General features: G+C 32.3%; 1 protein-coding gene across 1 annotated transcript in view; it reads right to left on the bottom strand.

Moving 5' to 3' along the window:
• The window catches only part of LOC145285855 (chitotriosidase-1-like), an 85,624-nt gene that overhangs the window by 19,607 nt on the left and 44,851 nt on the right, over positions 1-21,166 (bottom strand). The window contains exons 5-8 of the mRNA XM_080134295.1: positions 16,787-16,911; positions 9,802-9,925; positions 8,158-8,343; positions 5,422-5,541 (exon numbers count right to left, since the gene is read on the bottom strand). Coding sequence (XP_079990421.1) covers positions 5,422-5,541; positions 8,158-8,343; positions 9,802-9,925; positions 16,787-16,911 — 555 coding nt within the window. The remainder of the gene's footprint in view (positions 1-5,421; positions 5,542-8,157; positions 8,344-9,801; positions 9,926-16,786; positions 16,912-21,166) is intronic.

The following is a 21,166-nucleotide window of genomic DNA, read 5'->3' as shown; positions in this document are numbered from 1 at the left end:
AAAGGCAACCCATACTATTACGGATCCTCCACCACTATGACGTGTGAAAAAAATTTCAAGGGGCATGTTTTTGTCATGCCAATATCGCTGGAAGCCACCGGGACCATCTAAATTGATTTTTTTCTCATAAGAAAACAGGAATTTCTTCCACTTCTCAACGTCCCAGCTTTGGTATTTACGACCACATCTTAAGCGGTCCACTTTGTGACGGGGAAGCAATCGAGGAATTTTTTTACGATTTTTATTTACCATGCCTTTTTGTTGTAAGTGTCGTCTGATGATTATTGGACTGCAATCAGCATCTGTAACCGCCTTAATTTGACTAGAAGAAAGTCCTCTGTCATTCATAACAACCCGTCTGATTCTCCTACTCAATGCAGGAGAAATTTGGGGGGGGGCCTACCAAAGGATTTTGCTTTTCCATAATTCTCAGTGTTCTTTAGAAAGTTGCAAATAACAGTTTTACTACAATTTACCTTAGCTGCTATCGTTCGCTGTGACAAACCTTGCTTATGGAATCCTAGCATTCGAGAGCGCTCCACATCGGTTAGTTTTCTTGCTTTAGGCATGATAACACCATTGCACAGTGATTGTTAATCTGTAACTTAACTAAAAGCATTAGAATTACCATAAATCTGACAATTTATACCCTTGGTCTTATAATTTTGATCATGTGCAAAAAGTCTAATTTAATAAAAAATGCAAACTTTTGAATAAAATTTTTGTAATGTACCTTTTTGTTTCCATAACCTTTTAGATTGTAGTATTGGTAACCTTAAGTCGGAAGAGTTTAAAATCTATCCTTAAAAAAAAGTTTCTTTTTAAAGATTTTTAAGTGGTCTTAAATTTTTGTATCAGCAGTGTATATATAATGTGTGTATTCAGTTTGCTAATATATATATATATAATATGCATACATTATACTATGTACGGCATATTAGCGTTGACACACCGGTTCTCGTCAGAATCTTTGAAGTTAAGCAACGTTGAGCCTGGTTAGTACCAGATGGGTGACCATTTGGGAATTCTAGGCGTTGAATGTGCTCTCCGCTTATCTCGGCATTTGTTTCCAGTCGTCCTGAACCTTCACCTCACTTGCCACTGGTATTTACCAATGTCAACTCAGGAGAGGTGGTTTGAGATTGCGCATTTCTTGCCACAAAAATTTGATGCGCAGGCACCCTTTTGTGGGTATCCATAATCTGTTAAAGACTGAAAGAGCCTGTGTGTGATATATATATATAATATAAAGCTGAACGTGTGTGTGTGTGTGTGTGTGTGTGTGTGTGCGTGTGCGTGTCTGGTCACGAATAGGCTCCTATATGGTTGACTATTTTAAAAAACTGATTACATATAATGATAGAAGATGTATCGAGGATCAGAAATGGGTATGTTTGATCTGGTAGAACGGTGGTTCATAAAAATTGTAATATGTAAATAAAAAATGGAAGAAAAAACGGTGATTCATAAAAATTGTAGTATGGAAATAAAAAATGGAAGAAAAAACGGTGGTTCATAAAAATTGTAGTATGGAAATAAAAAATGGAAGAAAAAACGGTGGTTCATAAAAATTGTAGTATGGAAATAAAAAATGGAAGAAAAAACGGTGGTTCATAAAAATTGTAGTATGGAAATAAAAAATGGAAGAAAAAACGGTGGTTCATAAAAATTGTAGTATGGAAATAAAAAATGGAAGAAAAAACGGTGGTTCATAAAAATTGTAGTATGGAAATAAAAAATGGAAGAAAAAACGTTTACAAGTGTTTTTGATATAGATGTACATAAGAATACTTTGATAAGTATGTTTCAACTTAAATAGGGATGGTATAATAAAATGGTGGGGTCTGCGTTCGAGCCTGTACTCTATGGAAATATGGGACAAACTTTAACAAAGACTTTTCATATCTATTTGCTTTGTATGTATACTTTGATAATTATGTTTCAATTGAAGAAATATGGTATAATAAAATTATTGGATGTTCATTCGCGCTTGACCTCCATAGAATGGAAATATGTCACAAAGTTTAACAAGGTTTTTTAAAAGGGGTCCACAATAACACCTTAACTTTAATCTTAATTCACATTAGCTTTTATTTATTTTTTTTAGTTGAATCATATTGTGTCGAATAAATTCACCTCATAAATTCACGTTCTTATTAATGTTAAAGCCAAAAAAAAGTCGGAACTTTAGACAATTCTCGACACAAATTTTGCATAACGCAGGTTTTTTCCTTCTCCACTTGCACGTGGCACCATTTCGAAAATAGATAAATAGATAAATAATAAAAAATAAGAACGTTACTTGTTATCGTGTCAAAAGAAGGAAAAAACCCTGCTCACGTGATTACGTGTCTTTTTAAAAACATTTACATAACCTTTTTATTTTTATTTCTGTATCTGTTTAAGCTTTTTTGTCTGTGTACTAGAAAGAGTTCAGTTGATTACAACTCTTTCTGCGTGTTCTTTACATTACAATAGTACAACCCTGAATCCGACGGCGCAATACTACAACGTTCAATACTATAAAACTGAAACGAAGCTGTTCTGCTTGAAAAGGGTTCTATTTTCTTCTTATTCATATTTCTTTGCTTTAAAAAACTAAAGTAATTACGTATTTACTTTTTATTAGGTTGTCCGGAAAATAATGGCCAATTTTAGAGAAAAGGGATTTATCAATCAAATAGGTGACACTAGACATTGAAATTAGTCAAAGTATGATCCTTGAACAGCCATGCATTTTTGCCATCTATCAACTAGATCATTTATGCCTCGTTGATAAAAAATCTTTGGCTTAGATGCTAAGAAATCTTTGAAAAAAGATTCAACCTCTGCATTAGATCTGAAAGTTTTGTTGCTTAAAAAAGCGGCTAAATGCTTGAAAAAAAATGGTAGTCCATGGGTGAAAGATCTGGAGAATAAGGAGGATGTGGTAAAGTTTCGTATCCCAAGTCTGTGAGTTTCTGCAGTGTCATTCTCGCAACATGAGGCCGCGCATTATCGTGGAGCAGGATTGGACCACGCCTATTCACTAATGCAGGTCTCAATTTTTGTAAATGATGATGCATTTCTTCGAGTTGATTGCAGTAAACCTCTGCCGTGATGCTCTGATTAGCACACAGAAAGCTGTCATGAATAACACCAATTGCACACCACCAAACAGTCAGTATAATCTTCTGTTGGTGAAACTTTGGCTTTGGAAAATGCTTGGGTGTTTCATCACAATCAAGCCATTGACCTGATCGTTTCCGATTATCATAAAGGATCCACTTTTCGTCACAGGTGACTATTCGGTCAAGAAATGGATCATTAATGCTTCGCAAAAAGAGCATCGAACACACTTCAAAACGTCGAGCTTGTTGATTTTCATTGAGCTCATGTGGGACCCATTTGTCGAGCTTTTTCACCTTGCCAATTTTCTTCAGATGGTCCGACACTGTTGAACTGCTGACACCAAGTTCCAGAGACATTTCCCTGACACTTTGCCGTGGGTTTTGCTCAACAATGGCTCTCAAATTTTCATTGTCAAGATTAGATGGCCGTCCTCTACCTTCTTCATCTTTAAGGCTCTCATCACCACTATGAAATTTCTGAAACCACCTTCGTACTGTTCTATCACTTGTGATGCCTTCTCCCCATGCCCTATTGATATTTGCAGTTGTTTGAGAAGCATTGTTACTAAGCTTAAACTCATGCAGGAAAATTAATCGTAAGTCTTCTTTTCTCATATTCCAAATTATGGGCTCATTCGCTCATAAAGCGTTTTCTGAAAAAAAAGTAAGAAATTATTAAAGTGCACATATAAATCAATAATCATGTTGATATTTACCTGAAATATAATAAAAATCCTATGATAAAATCCAATTTCAAAACAGACTTCCTGAAATGGCCATTATTTTCCGGACAACCTAATAATATCCCATTTTGCTGTTTCGGATTATTTTACTAAAGTAAGTAAAGCTTAATTATTTTTCGAAACTGTTTTTGTTTCTTTGTTTTTCGATATTTCGTCGATATTATTTAGTAAGAGTGTTTATCAGAAAAGCCAACAAACGACTACCCGAAAAACAAATCTCCAAGAAATAAATGTTACCATAGTCAGTTCATGTTTTTTTTTTGTTTTGAAATAGTTTTTAATGCTCTTTACCTGAAATAATTTCAGCGAACCAAAATTAAAACGAAATTTGAGGCGATAACTACTTAAATGAATTTTTATATAAATTACACATGCCATAATCGAATATTCCTCAAGCACAAAATAACGGAACACATTAAAATATGTTTATAAATATTCCTTACGTTGACTGAGTCTCTTAAATTGTTAACACAGAATGCTCAGGTGCCCCTCATTTAAATTGAAACCGGGGCTGTTCATTTCAAAGTCGCTGTCATTTTGATTTTTTTAAACCGGTTCGTGAATTTTAAAGAGAAAAAAAATTTTACAAACTACTTAAAGATACAAACCAATTAACTTTTCTACCATAAAAGTAACTTTTGTTGACTATAGTGACATTTATTTCTTGTATATTTATATCATTATGTATATAACATTTTCTCTTTGTAAGGAAACATCATTTTGTTGGTCACTTTTGGCTACGAATGAAAACAAAGTTGATATAAAAAATATATATTTTCGTGAAAATTATCTTTACTTTCATCTTATTTTGCTTAGGGTAAAATATTTTAGTATCAAAACCTATCTCTTTACAGCCCCCTCCTTTTCATAACCTATCATACTTTCATCAGTCCATTTTCCGTAGAATGTTTGTGAACCAAGTCAACGACGGGTACTTCTGCTAGTATATATATATATATATATATATATATATATATATATATATATATATATATATATATATATATAAAATACTACATCAACAATAAATTCATACATACACACATATATGTATACCAAAATTGTAAGAAGCATAATAATAATGATTTAGGCACATTAAGTTTGAAATGGTATCTCCATCGCTAGATTCGTAGATTGAATGAACCTGCCAATTGCTTGGTGGGTGTAGCCAGCTTGCTCCGAAGGTAGATGTTTCTAACGAATATTAAATTTATAAGCGGTCTCCAGTTGCATTGGAAATGGCAACGCTAAATTCTGTCGTTTTTGATGGAAAGTGTATGGCTGTCCTTCAACATACAGTGCCTGGTATTCCCAAATAGTCACCCATCTGGTACTGACCAAATTCCACATCGCTTAACTTCAGTGATCTAACAGGAACTGGTATGTGAACGTGATTATAACATATGGTGAATGAATACGTGTTAAGAATATTTATTTGTTATATATATTCATTTTGTTTTCGTTATTCTTGTGATTCATTCAACATCAGTTCTAAGGGCATTCTAAAATGCTATACAAACAGTAATTGATCCCACGTGCACTAATGATTGTTCGGATTCAAAACTTACCTTTTCAGTCAAACTTCGGACATTATCATAACCAACCCACAATTTGTCTTTAACTACATAAGGCACCTTCTGTATGTCATCCCAATGCTCGACGGCGCCATTCCTCAGAAGATGGCAAATCTGAAAAACAATGTGAATAATAATATAAAGAAGTAGAGCAATAAACGTCACAGGGAATGTAAAATTGATTATTTTTAACTATAATGGGGGTATGATCCCATACAGTCGGGAGATTCTATTTATAAACGATGCTGCTAGGAACTGACGAATCAAATTAATACACGTTTTGCTACCAACCAATCAGAAACCAGAATTGCTTCATAAAAATTAAACCTTTTTCTTTAGCAACCTTGCATATGTTTTCTTCGTGTCAACACGGGAAGAATCTTTTGCTCTATGGCTTCCAACCCAAGAACTGTCTACTGAGAACCAGTCACCTCCAGGACTTGTGTAGAACAACTAATCATCGGAAACTTTTCTGAAACTAAACATGGCTTAAAACTCTAGACCTTTTATGTCTCCTTGTGAAGTTAAAATCAAGATTTCATCATACTAAATCAATTACATAATTTTGATTCTAGAAAATGTCTATGGTTTAAAGATTTTGGCCAAAGGCGTCTAAAGAAGAAACTGAAATTTGGGAAATCTTGCTTAATTGGTGCCTAATGACTGTGGATCAAATTCAATTTAAATTGAAATATTATAAACACTTTAAAAATTTACTCTAAAAACCTGGAATTTGAGAATGTTTTTATTAATCAATGTCTAATACTATGTAGTTAAAATTTCACAAAAATCAGAAACATCTGAATTTTCACGGAGAGGCTTGATTACTTTTTACTACATTTGCATTAAACTAAATTAAACTAAATATAGCCTAAATTACTACCGCGTACACATAAAAAACACGCTTCAAAATTCAAAATGATCAGTTTTAAAATGAATTCTTTACATGCAAATATATAAATATATGGGCATACTTAACTTTATAAAGATGGGTGTATGAACAGTTAAATGACCAGCTTTTTTTTTCAAGCTTTCGTTCTTCCAAATTTCAACACAAAAATCCATGAGCAGATGAATTGGCCTCTATGCTAATGAGTGATACACAAAGGATATCCTGGTTGAAATCACCATGATTTTAAAGTTCACCAGAGCCGAATGCAAGGTTTAGAAAAGGAAACTTGAGTATGGTGTATACGAGTAAACCTTGATAAAATGATCGCTAGAGAGGGGAGGACTCATCTCAAAGTGACCCGTCTTTTTCTTTTTTTTTTTTTGGTTACTCTCAAATCAGAAGAATTTTAAGGTGTCACTTTATAACATTTATTGAGTCTATTTTGAGGGAATCGCTCCAGACAAGGCATTAAACCACTTGATATAAGGAGCTAATAAAAACGAAAGATGATTATAGCAAATACAGAGGATAATACGGTTATAAGTAAAAGGAAAATAGTTATCACGAATAGAGTTCCACAAGCCGCAGTTTTTAGAAAGGAGCTACCGGAATAGGAAGCTGTATTACAATGGGGTATCAAAAGAGTGAATTGATGGAGATCACTAGACCGACAAGTCAAACGAGCTGGAACAAAGTAAACGAGGAATAGATAAGACAATTCTGAAGAACAAATACCATCATAATATTTCTCCAAAATACTAAGACTAGCAGTAATACGTCTGTGAAAGAGGGGATTTAGAGAAGAAAGGGTGATGTGTTATGTTTCGTTTTCGATGTGAGGGATTGTTTCTGATCAAATCAAGTGTTTCTGTTAAGCTTGTATAAAAATCATGAAATAAGCGAGTTTACGCATTAGAACAAAAACAAAAACAAAAAAAAACAACCCGACCACTGTAAATTTACAACCAAATTATTTCAATCGATAAATCATATTAAAAGATTATCTTCATCCATAAACAATCTATAATCAATACAGGGTGGAACGATAAAATTTGTCGCCCTAAAGAACACAACACTAGAGCTTTATTTTCTAACTTTTATGTAAAAAATCATTTCAGGTAACTTGCTTATGTAGTAGAGCTGACATCTATTCAATGTAGTCGCCTTCAGCCTCAATCACCACCTTGATACGGATCCACAACTGGGAGCATGCCTGTTCCACAAGCGCCGCTAGGAGTTTGGCAAATACTTGGCAGGTGATGATGATCAGGCTGGCTTTGGTGTTGTGAGAGGTCATGTCGGTGATGTTCTCGACATATGACCAAACGAAGTAGTCCAGCGGGTTCAGGTCAGAGGAGGAGGAGGGGCCAGTTAGAAAAGGGTAAAAGTTGTAGCCTTCTTCTGAAGTCAAGCTTGGGTCTCTTTGGACTTGTGGGCCGGCGCCGAGCCCTGCTGCCACATCCAGTGTCAGCCAGCAGCAATCTGATTGCATCCTGAGATCACCACACTCTTCAGCACATCCAGATAGATTTTGGTATTTACTTTCAAGCCGACTTGGAAGATATCAGGTGACATTATGCTGCCCTCACTGAAAACCACGTTAAAGATCATAACTATTGGTCGTCCGATGCGGTTAGCTGTACCCTCAAGCGTTGAACTGCAAGCATTTTAACTTTTATACTAACACTTACTCCCACGATCACCATGTCACCGAATGTGTTCTTTTGACAGCTATATTTTAACACTCAATCCAATTTAGCGGTATCTATTTTAAAAGCAACGAAAAAAAAATAAGTAAAGAAATAGCTTAAAGTAAAAAAGAAATAGGACTGACTTACTTCATAGTAAGCCAAAAATCCTTTGCTGTTTGTATAAAGACCTGCTTCCCCGGCTCCAGACACAGGAGCGCCAACGCCTGTAAATCGTGGATTAGATAGTGTAAAAGTTCGACCATATGTGGGAACTCCTATATTAAGTTTTTCCTTAGGTGCTCCTTTTTGTAACCAATATATAGATGCGCTCTCCTGCAATTAAGAAAGAAAAGCAATTGTAGAAAATATTGAAATTGATATAGTAAGATAAAAAGGACACATTACAATATTATGTTTATTTGAATGTATATATAATAAGTTGTATTACAATATTGTGTTTATTTTTGAATGTATATATAATAAGTTGTATTACAATATTGTGTTTATTTTTGAATGTATATATAATAAGTTGTATTACAATATTGTGTTTATTTTTGAATGTATATATAATAAGTTGTATTACAATATTGTGTTTATTTTTGAATGTATATATAATAAGTTGTATTACAATATTGTGTTTATTTTTGAATGTATATATAATAAGTTGTATTACAATATTGTGTTTATTTTTGAATGTATATATAATAAGTTGTATTACAATATTGTGTTTATTTTTGAATGTATATATAATAAGTTGTATTACAATATTGTGTTTATTTTTGAATGTATATATAATAAGTTGTATTACAATATTGTGTTTATTTTTGAATGTATATATAATAAGTTGTATTACAATATTGTGTTTATTTTTGAATGTATATATAATAAGTTGTATTACAATATTGTGTTTATTTTGAATATATATATAATAAAATTTCTATGTCTGCGAAAGATAATTCTCTCTCTCTCTCTCTCTCTCTCTTTCTCTCTCTCTCTCTCTCTCTCTCTCTCTCTCTCTCTCTCCATGGAGCTTCTCCACAGGATTGAGAAAAAAATTCTGCCGGGAACAGTTTTTTCATTATGTCAAAATATGTGTGGATCAGTAAGTTGCACCGAAGTACTTACTGATGACATCATTTTACATAAAAGTTTTTGCTGTCCTCCCACATCCAGTACCTAGTGTTCTGAAACGGTCACTCATTTGCTTCTGGTCAAATTTAGTGTTGCTTAATTTTTGTGATTTAATGAGAACCAATTTGTCAACGTAACTACTCCATATACACTAGCAGCAAGTAAAAGACCAAAATGAATCTGATTCCTTAGACCACAACAATGTCCACGTGATCAATCATGCGGCGCTTTATCAAACGAGGTATACAAGGCAAGTCACGGGAAGCAGATGTTTTTAGAATGTTCTTTGCTCTCCTTGAGTAAGGGAGAGGGAGTAAGGAAGGTACTCTTAAAACCTGTTTAAGATGCCGTTTAGTTTGTTTTTATTTATTTACTTTTACGTTAATTTTTTTTTGTTTTAGTTAGTTATTGATTTTGAATTGCTTTTTTTTTTAGTTCATTGCTCTCATGCTACTATGGAGTTGTGAATATCATGTTTTTGCTTATGACACTTACGTGAAAAATGGTGAATTAGTGACAAAATGGTTTTCCTTTAAAACAAACTGTCTCCCGTGACTCATCCTGTACATAATAATGCCATCATAAAATGTCGATCGTGCTAAGAGGATGAGATTGCTTTTTAATATGTTTGACCTTAGATAATTTGTTAAGATTTCTTACCAAATTCCAGTATACAAGCTCTCCTGACTCGTTTCCACGCGACACAAGAGGACTGTTGTGCCCCGTTTGAATATCCCAGGCGCCATGGAAATCGTATGCCATCAAGTTAATCATATCCAGACTCCTTGAAACGAATAAAATAAGGTCATTTATTATTGAGTCAAACTAAAACCTTTTTGAAACAACTTTTTCACATTTAAGCAGAACGTCCGTCACTTAAGAAAAGTAAAGCCAGAAAATGATGGTATTGTTTAAACAAACTGTTTAGATTGCTACTGTAATTGAGATTCTGTGTCTGTATATTTGTAACCTAAATTTGGAATAGTGTTTTCTTTTTATTAACATAGCGTTAAATAGTATTCTCTCCCAGAATTTGTTCAATTTTGTCTTTAAAGCTTCAATATTTTGATATAGAGTAGAGCAGGCTTCACTTTTCAGGATTGACCACAAAGAAAAATCAAGAGCGTCAAGATTATGTGATGAAAGAAGCAATTATTGTTTCTCATCCAGAACTAACAGTTGTCTCTACACCACTGTTGTGTTACGTGAGCAGTGTGGCTTGTCGCACTATCTTGTGGGAGAGTCCAAACTTCATCAACGTACACAGAATTACACTATGTAGTCAGTGCACCTTTAACAATGTTCTCAATGTAACGTTCTTTGATAATCTTGATGATGCCTTAATGGGAAAAAACAAGTGGAGATTTCCAGATCACAGACATGACCGTCCAGACCATCACTGATATTGGTTTTTGCGTTCTCAACATCTTTCCTGTATTACAAGGTATTGCCTTACGATTTCTCGCAACGACTCTATCATTTTGATGATTGTGGAACTGTTGAAGTGAGAATAACTTTACATCCATGACGCTGATCTTATTGAGTATGCCCTCTCTGATGCGGTTTAACAAGAGTCGACTTCTGATGAGTCTATTTGCAATCGTGGGTCCAGAGAGAAACTGTCGCTTTTGGAGCTTATAGTGTGACATCTGTAGGTCACTTCGACATAGTCTTCGTATAGTGCTTTCTTTGCCATTTGTCTCATATATCCTGGATTTCACCTGATTTTTTACCTGTTTAGGTGTTCTGGGGGTGCGAAAACGGCATGATCGTTGTCTATTTTTGATCGACTAAGATCCCAGGCAACGAGTAATCATGCTTTTTATGAACATATTTTTGATTTTGAGGTTTTCCGTAACTTGAATACTTCTGGTAGACGCATGATCTATGATAACTCTTCTTTTCTATTAAACAGACATTGTTAAAAATTAATATTTTCTGTTTCTGAAAAACAAGAAATCAAATATAACATCATAATATACTAACAATAAAATAGTAAATTAATGTTAGTATTATCATAGAAATACCTCCGAAATTTTGTAACAGGACTTATGCCCCACCCTGTATATTTACGGCCTTAGAAAAGACGGCATGATTCCATTTCTATTTCATGAAAACCGGATTTCTCTTTTTGTTGCAGACCATCTACTAGTTGGTCAGGTGTTTACAAATCCCAAGAGCGATCGGAGCCTTCTATCATGTCTTAAACATATATAATGTTCAACGAGCAAGATCGGAGATGCGCCGCTGAACAACTCATGCTCTCTACCGATCCAAGTTATGACAACAGTACAATTACTAGCATCCTCAAAATGCAAATCCAGATAACAGGGACGTTCCCAAGGTGATGAAAACAAAGTTTCCGGTCACGGTTATGGTATTTGGTGTGGTTTCAAGTTATGGCCACATCATGCCACCTCACATTTTCAAAGTCGTCTTAAAAGTCAACACCAAAGTGTACCTTGATGTGCTGAAGAGTCTGGGGATTCCCTAGTGCAATCAGGTAGCCGCTGGCAAACTCCAGGTGTGAAAGTCAAAATTCGACGCCGGCCCACAAGTTCAAAGAGACCCAAGCTTGGCTTCAAAAGGAATGCTACGCGTTTGTACAATTCTCTCACTAATTCCCTCCTCAACCGACCTGAACCCGCTGGAATACTTTGTTGGATCATACGTCGAGAACATCACCAAAATGACCTCCTACAATACCAAAACCAGCTTGATTGCCGTCATTTGCCGAGTATTCGCCGAGTATTCGACGAGTATTCGCCGAGCTCCCGCCGGCACTAGTGGAAGAAGCATGCTCCCAGTTCCGGACCTGTATCGGAACGGTGTTTGAGGCTGAAGGCGGCTACATCAGCTCTACTACATAATCAAGTTACCTGAATTGATTTTTTTTCAATAAAAGTTTTAAAATAGTTGTAGTGTTGTTTTCTTTAGGACGACACTTTTATCGTTCCACCCTGCATATAACATCAAACCAAAATAGTTTAGAACACTTGAGCATACAAAGACAGTACAATTAATAGTAGACTCATGGGTTTGTCTCTAGATAGATAGATACTAAATCTTCATTAGGGATAGAAATACAATTATAAAAATGATAGAAGTAATAGTATAGTTTCGGCATCAGACAGACATCTAACAAGTCGAAATTAGTGATAAATATACCAGTTTAGTTAATGTAAAACCTGGTGCTATTTAATCCAATACCATTTTAACTTTTGGTAACAAATATGCTGACGCAAAGCCTCCATTATAGTAAAACAATATTTTTAATTTTTTTTTTTTAAGATTAAACTATTCAATGTGTATATTAAGTGAAGAAAATGATATTTTCAGACTGAAAAGTGACAGCACGAAGGACTGACAAACAAAGCCACCTATAGAGACGTATGGACACATAGAGAAATGAAACCTTAAGCGTGAGAAATCGATCGGTTGATGGACATTTTATTCATCTAAAATAATAATAAATGAATCTTGAGGGTCCATAACCCCTCGTCGGTTAAGAATCAGTTTTCTAGAAGGTCACCAAGAGGATTTCTAAACGTTGACTTCACAAGTAGTTTTGTTTGGTTTCGCATCGTTACAACCAAACCTTCATCGATTAATATCTACTAGTAGAACACGTGGAAATTTCACGGTAGTTGAAAATGTTTAAAACACATTTTAAATAAAATGATTAAAAAATAAAATGCAATAAATAACGACGAATTTAAAACTATTTTTTGGCAAATTCGTTTTCAACCTGATATTCGCCGAAATAGCTTGAAGTTGAAGTCCAATCTAAACAAATTCAAAGTCCAATGTGCAAGTCCAATGTAAACCAATTCAAAGTCCAATGTGCAAGGGATAGGAAAGCGGTTCGATCAGTATACACACAGACACGGTGACACGCCACCAACACGATCCAGCGTACACAATTACCAACCGGCGGTTTTTTCCTCGCCCTTGCCTTGCAAAACGACCTGAATTTATAGTTGTCGAAGACCAACTGATTTGCATATATGCACGAGATTTTGCGAGAGTTTCCGAGATCATACCATTACAAAACGCCGTCGGCGCCATCTTGGAATTCTTTTCTTATCCTAGCTTCGCAGCGATGACAAAGCACACACGCACACCTAGGTCGTTTGAACGGTAAGCCCTCATTTTCACAGCTTTTGCCACACAACCTTTTAAAGCTAAACATGATTAATTTAAAAAAATACGTTTTTTTTTTTCAATTAAAAATTAACACACAACACATTGTTTTGTTTTTTATTCATTTTTTTTAATAATTTTTTTAATATAAATTATAACACATGTTAATTCATTTGCACATTTGTTTTAATTTTAAAAAGAATATATAATAAAAAAAAAGTACAGTCTCCTTTCAACGTGACTTTTTTTTAATTATAAAATAAAATAGCCCATTTGAAACCGTAAATAGACAGCCATTTTTTTAGGTTTTTTTTTTGTTTGTTTTTTTTGGTTTTGAAAATTTTTGGAGAGGAAATGGTTTTAATGATTTATACTTAATAAAGAGCGACTATAAAGGGAGTTAATTCGTTTCTCATTAATGTTAGCAATGATAATAGTTTTTATGACACCGGACGTCGATTAATTAAATTAATATTTGTATTGTGAATGCTTCAGTAGGTTCATACTTTTAGTAATATCAATGTGTAATTAAAATAAACCCGACAGAACAGGAAGTCGATTAGGTATACGCCTATCATATTTTCATTACCGATCGATGTAATAGTTGATATACCCGTGTCATCGTCGAACCCAAGTTCTTGCTTGTCCACGTATATAAAACCATTCAGATGTTTTTAAAAGTAGTTTATTAAAAACGAAAAAAAAATGTTACACAAAACATCGTAGCGATAAGTTAGTTTCGCATGCATGAAAACGAGAAAGATATAAAGATTGGAGACGGATAATCCATCTTGCTATATCTAGTTATATTATTTTTGTTACTCTCTACCGGAAACAGCAAACAAGGCACGTCTTTCCTGTTTGAAATCTCACCAGCCTAAGAGACAGAAAACCTTTTCCAATCGGAAATAACATGATTTGGTAACTTCCCTTTGAGATCATGTCAGACTCAGGTGTCACTCAAAATGTTCTATTCAAACAGGATCCCTGTTATGCACAGCACAAAGTCGATCACGCCCCTCTCCAACGTGCAAATTTATTTTAATGATTTTTATGTTATCTTTTATGCTGTTCGACGTAGGAACGGTAAATTTAGTACACAATATTTTCGCCCAACAAAGATACTCATAAAGCAATTACATATTTCTATTCATATAAATTAGTTATGTGCATAAATTTATATATTTCTATCTATAGGTTTCACTCCTAAACTAATCAACTAACCATTATGAGTTTTGGAACATAGCTGCTAGGCGAAAGAGTTGGTAACAAAGAGTGGAAAAATAAAATTATCACCTTAGAAAAGACGACAATTCTATTTCCGTGTGATGAAAACCAGTTTTCTTTTTTTTTTTTTTTGTTGCAGACCATCCGCTAGTTGGCCAGTTGCGATTGGAGCCTTCTATCATGTCTGAAAGTGACACAATGTTCAACAAGTGAGATCGGAGATGCGCCGCTGTACAACTCATGCTTTTTATTGATCCAGGTGATGACAACAAGACTATTACCAGCATCCTCAAAATGCATTGTGTGGTTTCAAATGCTATCTTTTCTTTGAGGTCGGTTTGAAACTGTACCTGCGGTAGTGATCCTCTGGTGAAATTGAGTGGCCGCTGGCATACCCTGGGTGTGGCAACAGAACTCGACGCCGGCCCACAAGTCCAAACAGACCCAGTCTTGGCTTCAGGAGTGCTACGACTTTGGACCTTTCTTTCACTGCCCCCCTCCTACCCCGACCTGAACCCGCTGGACTTCGTTTGGTCATACATCGAGAGCATCACAAACATGACCTCCCACAGCACCAAAGCCAGCCTGCTCACCGCCATCCGCCGAGTATTTACCAAGCTCGCACCGGCACTTGTGAAAAAGCATGTTCCCATTTCCGGACCCGTATTGAGACAGTGATTGAGGTTGGAGGCGGTTACATTGAATAGACGTAAGTTCTTCTACATAATCAAGTTACCTGAATTGAGTTTTTCAATAAAAGTTTTAAAATAAAGCAGTAGTGTTGTTTTATTTAGAGTGACAAATTTATCGTTCAACCCTGTATAAAGCAGCTGGTATTCGGTTCATGCAAAAGCGTCAAAAAGGATATGAAATATCACGTATGAGTGACCTTACGGCAATGATGATTAGGTTAGCAAGTGTCAATTTTGAGTGCATGATAACGCTGATCTGTAAAACAATGTTAAATGAAAAATTATTGACGTAAAGGTAGGAAACTGCGGGACAAACGGTAGAAAAAACAGAATGAAGAATGACGTCACGTTGTTCGTGATGAGAGAAAACTAAGGTTTTCAAATCAGTTTCTTCGCGGGAACCATACGAACAGACAACTCCAATAATATATGATAATTGTAATCTAAGTCGAATGTTACATCGATGTTTGTCCGTGTACGTCATTCATTTCATTAAGTTAGAAAGTTAAGTTAAAAAAGTGAATAACAACCCAAGATAACATTAATCTTTCTCCAGAGTCAATTTTCTCCAAATAAATCTATTTGTGACAACTCTCAGCGAAGTTTCCTTGTGTAATGTTTTCTACATAAAAGAAACTTATTTCTATAGCAACAACTTGATAAAACGGCACTGATGAAAAGATGCGACTATGAAAAAGAGACCCTGTATAAATATGCACATTTATAAACATCTGCACGTATAAGCACCCGAACGTATGTATGAAGATTTATTTTGCTATTGAAAATGTTACAGGAAGCCATGCGTGAAAATTCAGATTTCACATCCGATATTTGTGAAATTTTAACAATAGTACTAAAACTCAATAAATATTCCCAAATTTCAGATTCTTTTGGAGAAATTTAACGTTTTAGCGGGTATAATATGTGCACCCTCTACCCTTATTTGAAAATTCAAATATTTCAAATTTGTATTAAATTTGATCCTAAAATAATTAGGTAATGCTTAAGCTAGAGTCTTTGAATTCAAATTACTTGTTAAGACCTCTTAACTTTTATGTGTATATCACTTTACCAATTCGATTATAGGCTCTGATTTTCTTTCCAGCTTTCTTCTATTTTATACTCTCTTTACAATGCAAGGTTGGAACTTTCGATGCAATTCGGGACGAAGAAATTCATGTTTCTCATAACATGGTTTGTCAATAAAGCTTTATATAAATTAGGAATAAAACCCGTTCTCGACTTGAAAGAGATTTCGACTTAGTTATGTAATATTTTTAACTGTTAACTACTTCCGAAATTATTTTATCAAAAAGTAGTATCGATCTTTCGATTGACATAAACTAAGTGGAAATGTTATCTTAGCTTGTTATTTACATTTTAAACTTAACTTTCTAACTTAACGAAATGACTGACGTACACGGACAAACATCGAAGTAACATTCGACTTAGACTACAAGCAATAAATTTAGCATAATATTATTGCGAAAATTATTCAGTCATTAAAAAATAATCCAACAAACACTTTAGTAAGAATTGTATATAAAAGAAACAAATATCGATCTCTTAAATATATTGCTTACTTTGATATTTCCGAAACTTCGTAACCAGCATCGATTTTGCTTTTACCAGCTGAAACGGCCGCAGCCAACAGCAACCTTGCTCGATTTTGGGTCACAGCTTCTATCTCAACAGCCATTCTCAGTTCCTACGAAGAAAAAGAAAAACACAAACAAAATATTAATCGTTTTGATAAATTTAATTGAATTTATGAAATGATCGCTACAATACACGCACGCACATACTTACATATATATGGAAAAAACAAAAAGAAACAAATCAAAAGTATATGTTCATCAACGTTTTTTCTTTATTTCAAGACTTCCTCGGGATGATTGATTTGAAGAAATAAAATACCAGTGCAATATTTGAAAATATTTTTTATTTCTTGAAATCAATCATCCCAAGGAAGTCTTGAAATATAGACAAAACGTTGATGAACATATATGTAATTTTGGTTTGTACCTTTTTCATCTCTCCATCACGTTCGGATATTATTGCTATCAGTAGTCTAGTGCTTCACCAAGAAGCTACGAAGTCTTATCGGATTTTATATACGATTTTGATCGTTTTAAATATAAGATCTATTGTTATGAATATATATATATATATGTGGGGGGGGTGTAGAGATTAATAGATAGATAGATAGATAGACAGATATGAAATTTAGCTAAAGAATTAAAATGTAACAGCTCTAGGACATTATGTAACACACATATTGTAAAAAATAAATAAAATATGATCCGTATAATTTGCAGATAAGATTCAACTCAATGGTTAACATTAAACAGAGCAGTGTATTACATGTGCGCTTACACTAAGAGACATATTCTTTACAATAAATTGAGTTTATTATTATCCGTAGGGTGGACACACCACAACATCGATTATCAATCAATCCTGGCTGTGTAAGAAAAACGTTATAACTAATCCCAGAAAAAAGCATTCATTGATAGATATAATCTCCCAACCCATATGCAGATCACGAAATCATATAAAGAACTCTGTATATCTTGTGAGAAAATTTCAATAATCCTTCTGTTCTTTGTCTGTTCACGAAAGTACCGACTGACTGTGGTAAAGAATACGTTGGTTTTAGAATCTTCAGTAAAAGAATGCACCGGTATCTCCATAGAAAATGTGGTTGAGATTTTTACCTTCTAGAAACACCCTATTTGGGAATGAGATTTGATGGGGAAAAGCCTGATTATGGGATCACTATTGTCCTCGGTGCCCTCAATACTAGCCAATATATACCTGGAATATTTCAAAGAAATAGCACATGTCGAGTACTCTGCCCATTTAGTGAAAAGGTCAGTAATAATCTCATTTATTCTAACCACATGGCGACTTCAGACATATGTTCATGAAGGTACCAACTGATGCGAGTGACTTCAGGCTTAGCCTCACGCAAATGTTGATTATATGTATAAACAACGTATTTCCGGATTGAATCAAATATATGCCGACAGGAAAAAGTTCCAACTATGGGATAATCATTTTCTCCAGTGCTAGTCAATGTATGTATGATATAGTTTCCAAAAAATGGCATTAGGATTCAATTTATTAAATCCATCAATGTGGGACCGAGATATAATTGATAAGCTCATACTCTGGCTTCATCAGGGTGGTGTTCGTGTATTTCTCCCTATGCGAACTAAATCAATCCAACTATACAGTTCACCATAGAAAAAAATAATATTTCCCTTTCTTTTGTAGTAGATCTCTGTCAGTCCAGGTCCACCATAGTTGATGCATCCTTTTGATGCTAGCCTAAATGTGACGTGATATGGAAAACACGCTGTTGCCTATTTAGCATGTTCTGGCTCCCCACTTCACTCACTAATCCAAAGGAACAGCAAGGCTGATATAGTTTGGTACCAACATTGTCGCAGGAGCAAGTAAAACAAAATTATAAGTAACACCGAATTGCATAAAGAGATCAAATCCGGATTTTTTCTGTGATATTTACTCCTGAATTCTTTCTCATGTATTGCAGAAAGCAGAGTAAGTTTGAAATCAGGGTTTAGTTTCACATTGACAGCCTTGCAAGCTGACAAATTTTTTCTACTCTTTTTTATATTCTTGGCTGTGTTGATAATTCACAGCAAGCAAGAATTCCAATCATTTGTAAACCAAAAATCAACCCTCGTTGAGTAATAACTCCATTTAAACTCCAATATCATTATAATTTCGAAAAAGAATCTTGTTTACAACATCGAGCAAAATCAAAAAATATAAACACCGATACATATCCAGCAGAGATAGCCGAAGTTACTATCGAAAGAAAAAAATCTTTTCAGCTATTGTCTATTATATAAAAATATTTGTGTATTATATATGAAATATTTGTTTGTTATATATGAAATATTTGTTTATTATATATGAAATATTTGTTTATTTGTTTATTATATATGAAATATTTGTTTATTATATATGATATATTTGTTTATTATATATGATATATTTGTTTATTATGTATGAAATATTTGTTTATTATATATGAAATATTTGTTTATTATGTATGAAATATTTGTTTAATATATATGAAATATTTGTTTATTATATATGAAATATTTGTTTAATATGTATGAAATATTTGTTTATTTTGTATGAAATATTTGTTTATTATATATGATATATTTGTTTATTATATATGATATATTTGTTTATTATGTATGAAATATTTGTTTATTATGTATGAAATATTTCTTTATTATATATGATATATTTGTTTATTATATATGATATATTTGTTTATTATATATGAAATATTTGTTTATTATGTATGAAATATTTGTTTAATATATATGAAATATTTGTTTGTTATATATGAAATATTTGTTTATTATATATGAAATATTTGTTTATTATATATGATATATTTGTTTATTTTATGTGAAATATTTGTTTATTTTGTACGAAATATTTGTTTATTATATATGAAATATTTGTTTATTATGTATGAAATATTTGTTTATTTTGTATGAAATATTTGTTTATTATATATGAAATATTTGTTTATTATATATGAAATATTTTTATTATATATGACATATTTGTTTATTATATATAGATTTTTGTTTATTCTGTATGAAATATTTGTTTAATATATATGAAATATTTCTTTATTATACATGAAATATTTGTTTAATATGTATGAAATATCTGTTTAATTTATACGAAATATTTGTTTATTATATATGATATATTTGTTTATTATGTATGAAATATTTGTTTATTTTGTATGAAATATTTGTTTATTATATATGAAATATTTGTTTATTATATATGAAATATTTTTATTATATATGACATATTTGTTTATTATATATAGATTTTTGTTTATTCTGTATGAAATATTTGTTTAATATATATGAAATATTTCTTTATTATACATGAAATATTTGTTTAATATGTATGAAATATCTGTTTAATTTATACGAAATATTTGTTTATTATATATGATATATTTGTTTATTATATATGATATATTTGTTTAATATATATGAAATATTTGTTTAATATGTATGAAATATTTGTTTATTATATATGAAATATTTGTTTATTCTGTATGAAATATTTGTTTATTCTGTATGAAATATTTGTTTAATATGTATGAAATATTTGTTTATTATATATGAAATATTTGTTTAATATGTATGAAATATCTGTTTATTATATATGATATATTTGTTTATTATTTATGAAATATTTGTTTATTATATATGAAATATTTGTTTATTATATATGATATATTTGTTTAATATATATGAAATATTTGTTTATTATGTATGAAATATTTGTTTATTATATATGATATATTTGTTTAATATGTATGAAATATTTGTTTATTATATATGAAATATTTGTTTATTATATATGATATATTTGTTTATTATATATGATATATTTGTTTGTTTTGTATGAAATATTTGTTTATTATATATGATATATTTGTTTATTATATATGATATATTTGTTTTTTATGTATGAAAGATTTGTTTATTTTGTATGAAATATTTGTTTATTATATATGAAATATTTGTTTATTATATATGAAATATTTTTATTATATATGAAATATTTGTTTATTATATATAGATTTTTGTTTATTCTGTATGAAATATTTGTTTAATATGTATAAAATATTTCTTTTTTCTATTTAATATGAATTTTTTTATAGTATCTATCAAACATTTGTCTATTATATTTCAAATATTATTCTATTCTATATGAAATATTTGCCTCATATATATGACGTATTTTTCTATTATATATAAAATATGTGTCGATTGTAAATGCAATCTTTTTCTATTATATACATGAAATGTCTGTCTATTATATATGAAATATATTTCTATTATGTATGTAGTATTTGTCTGTTATATATGAAATATTTG

This window comes from Euprymna scolopes, chromosome 10 (genome assembly GCF_053919585.1).
Source record: "Euprymna scolopes isolate OS-2025 chromosome 10, ASM5391958v1, whole genome shotgun sequence".
Classification (NCBI taxonomy): Eukaryota; Metazoa; Mollusca; class Cephalopoda; order Sepiida; family Sepiolidae; genus Euprymna; species Euprymna scolopes.
The sequence above is the reverse complement of the archived record's forward strand: the minus strand, read 5'-3'. Positions and strand labels throughout refer to the sequence as shown.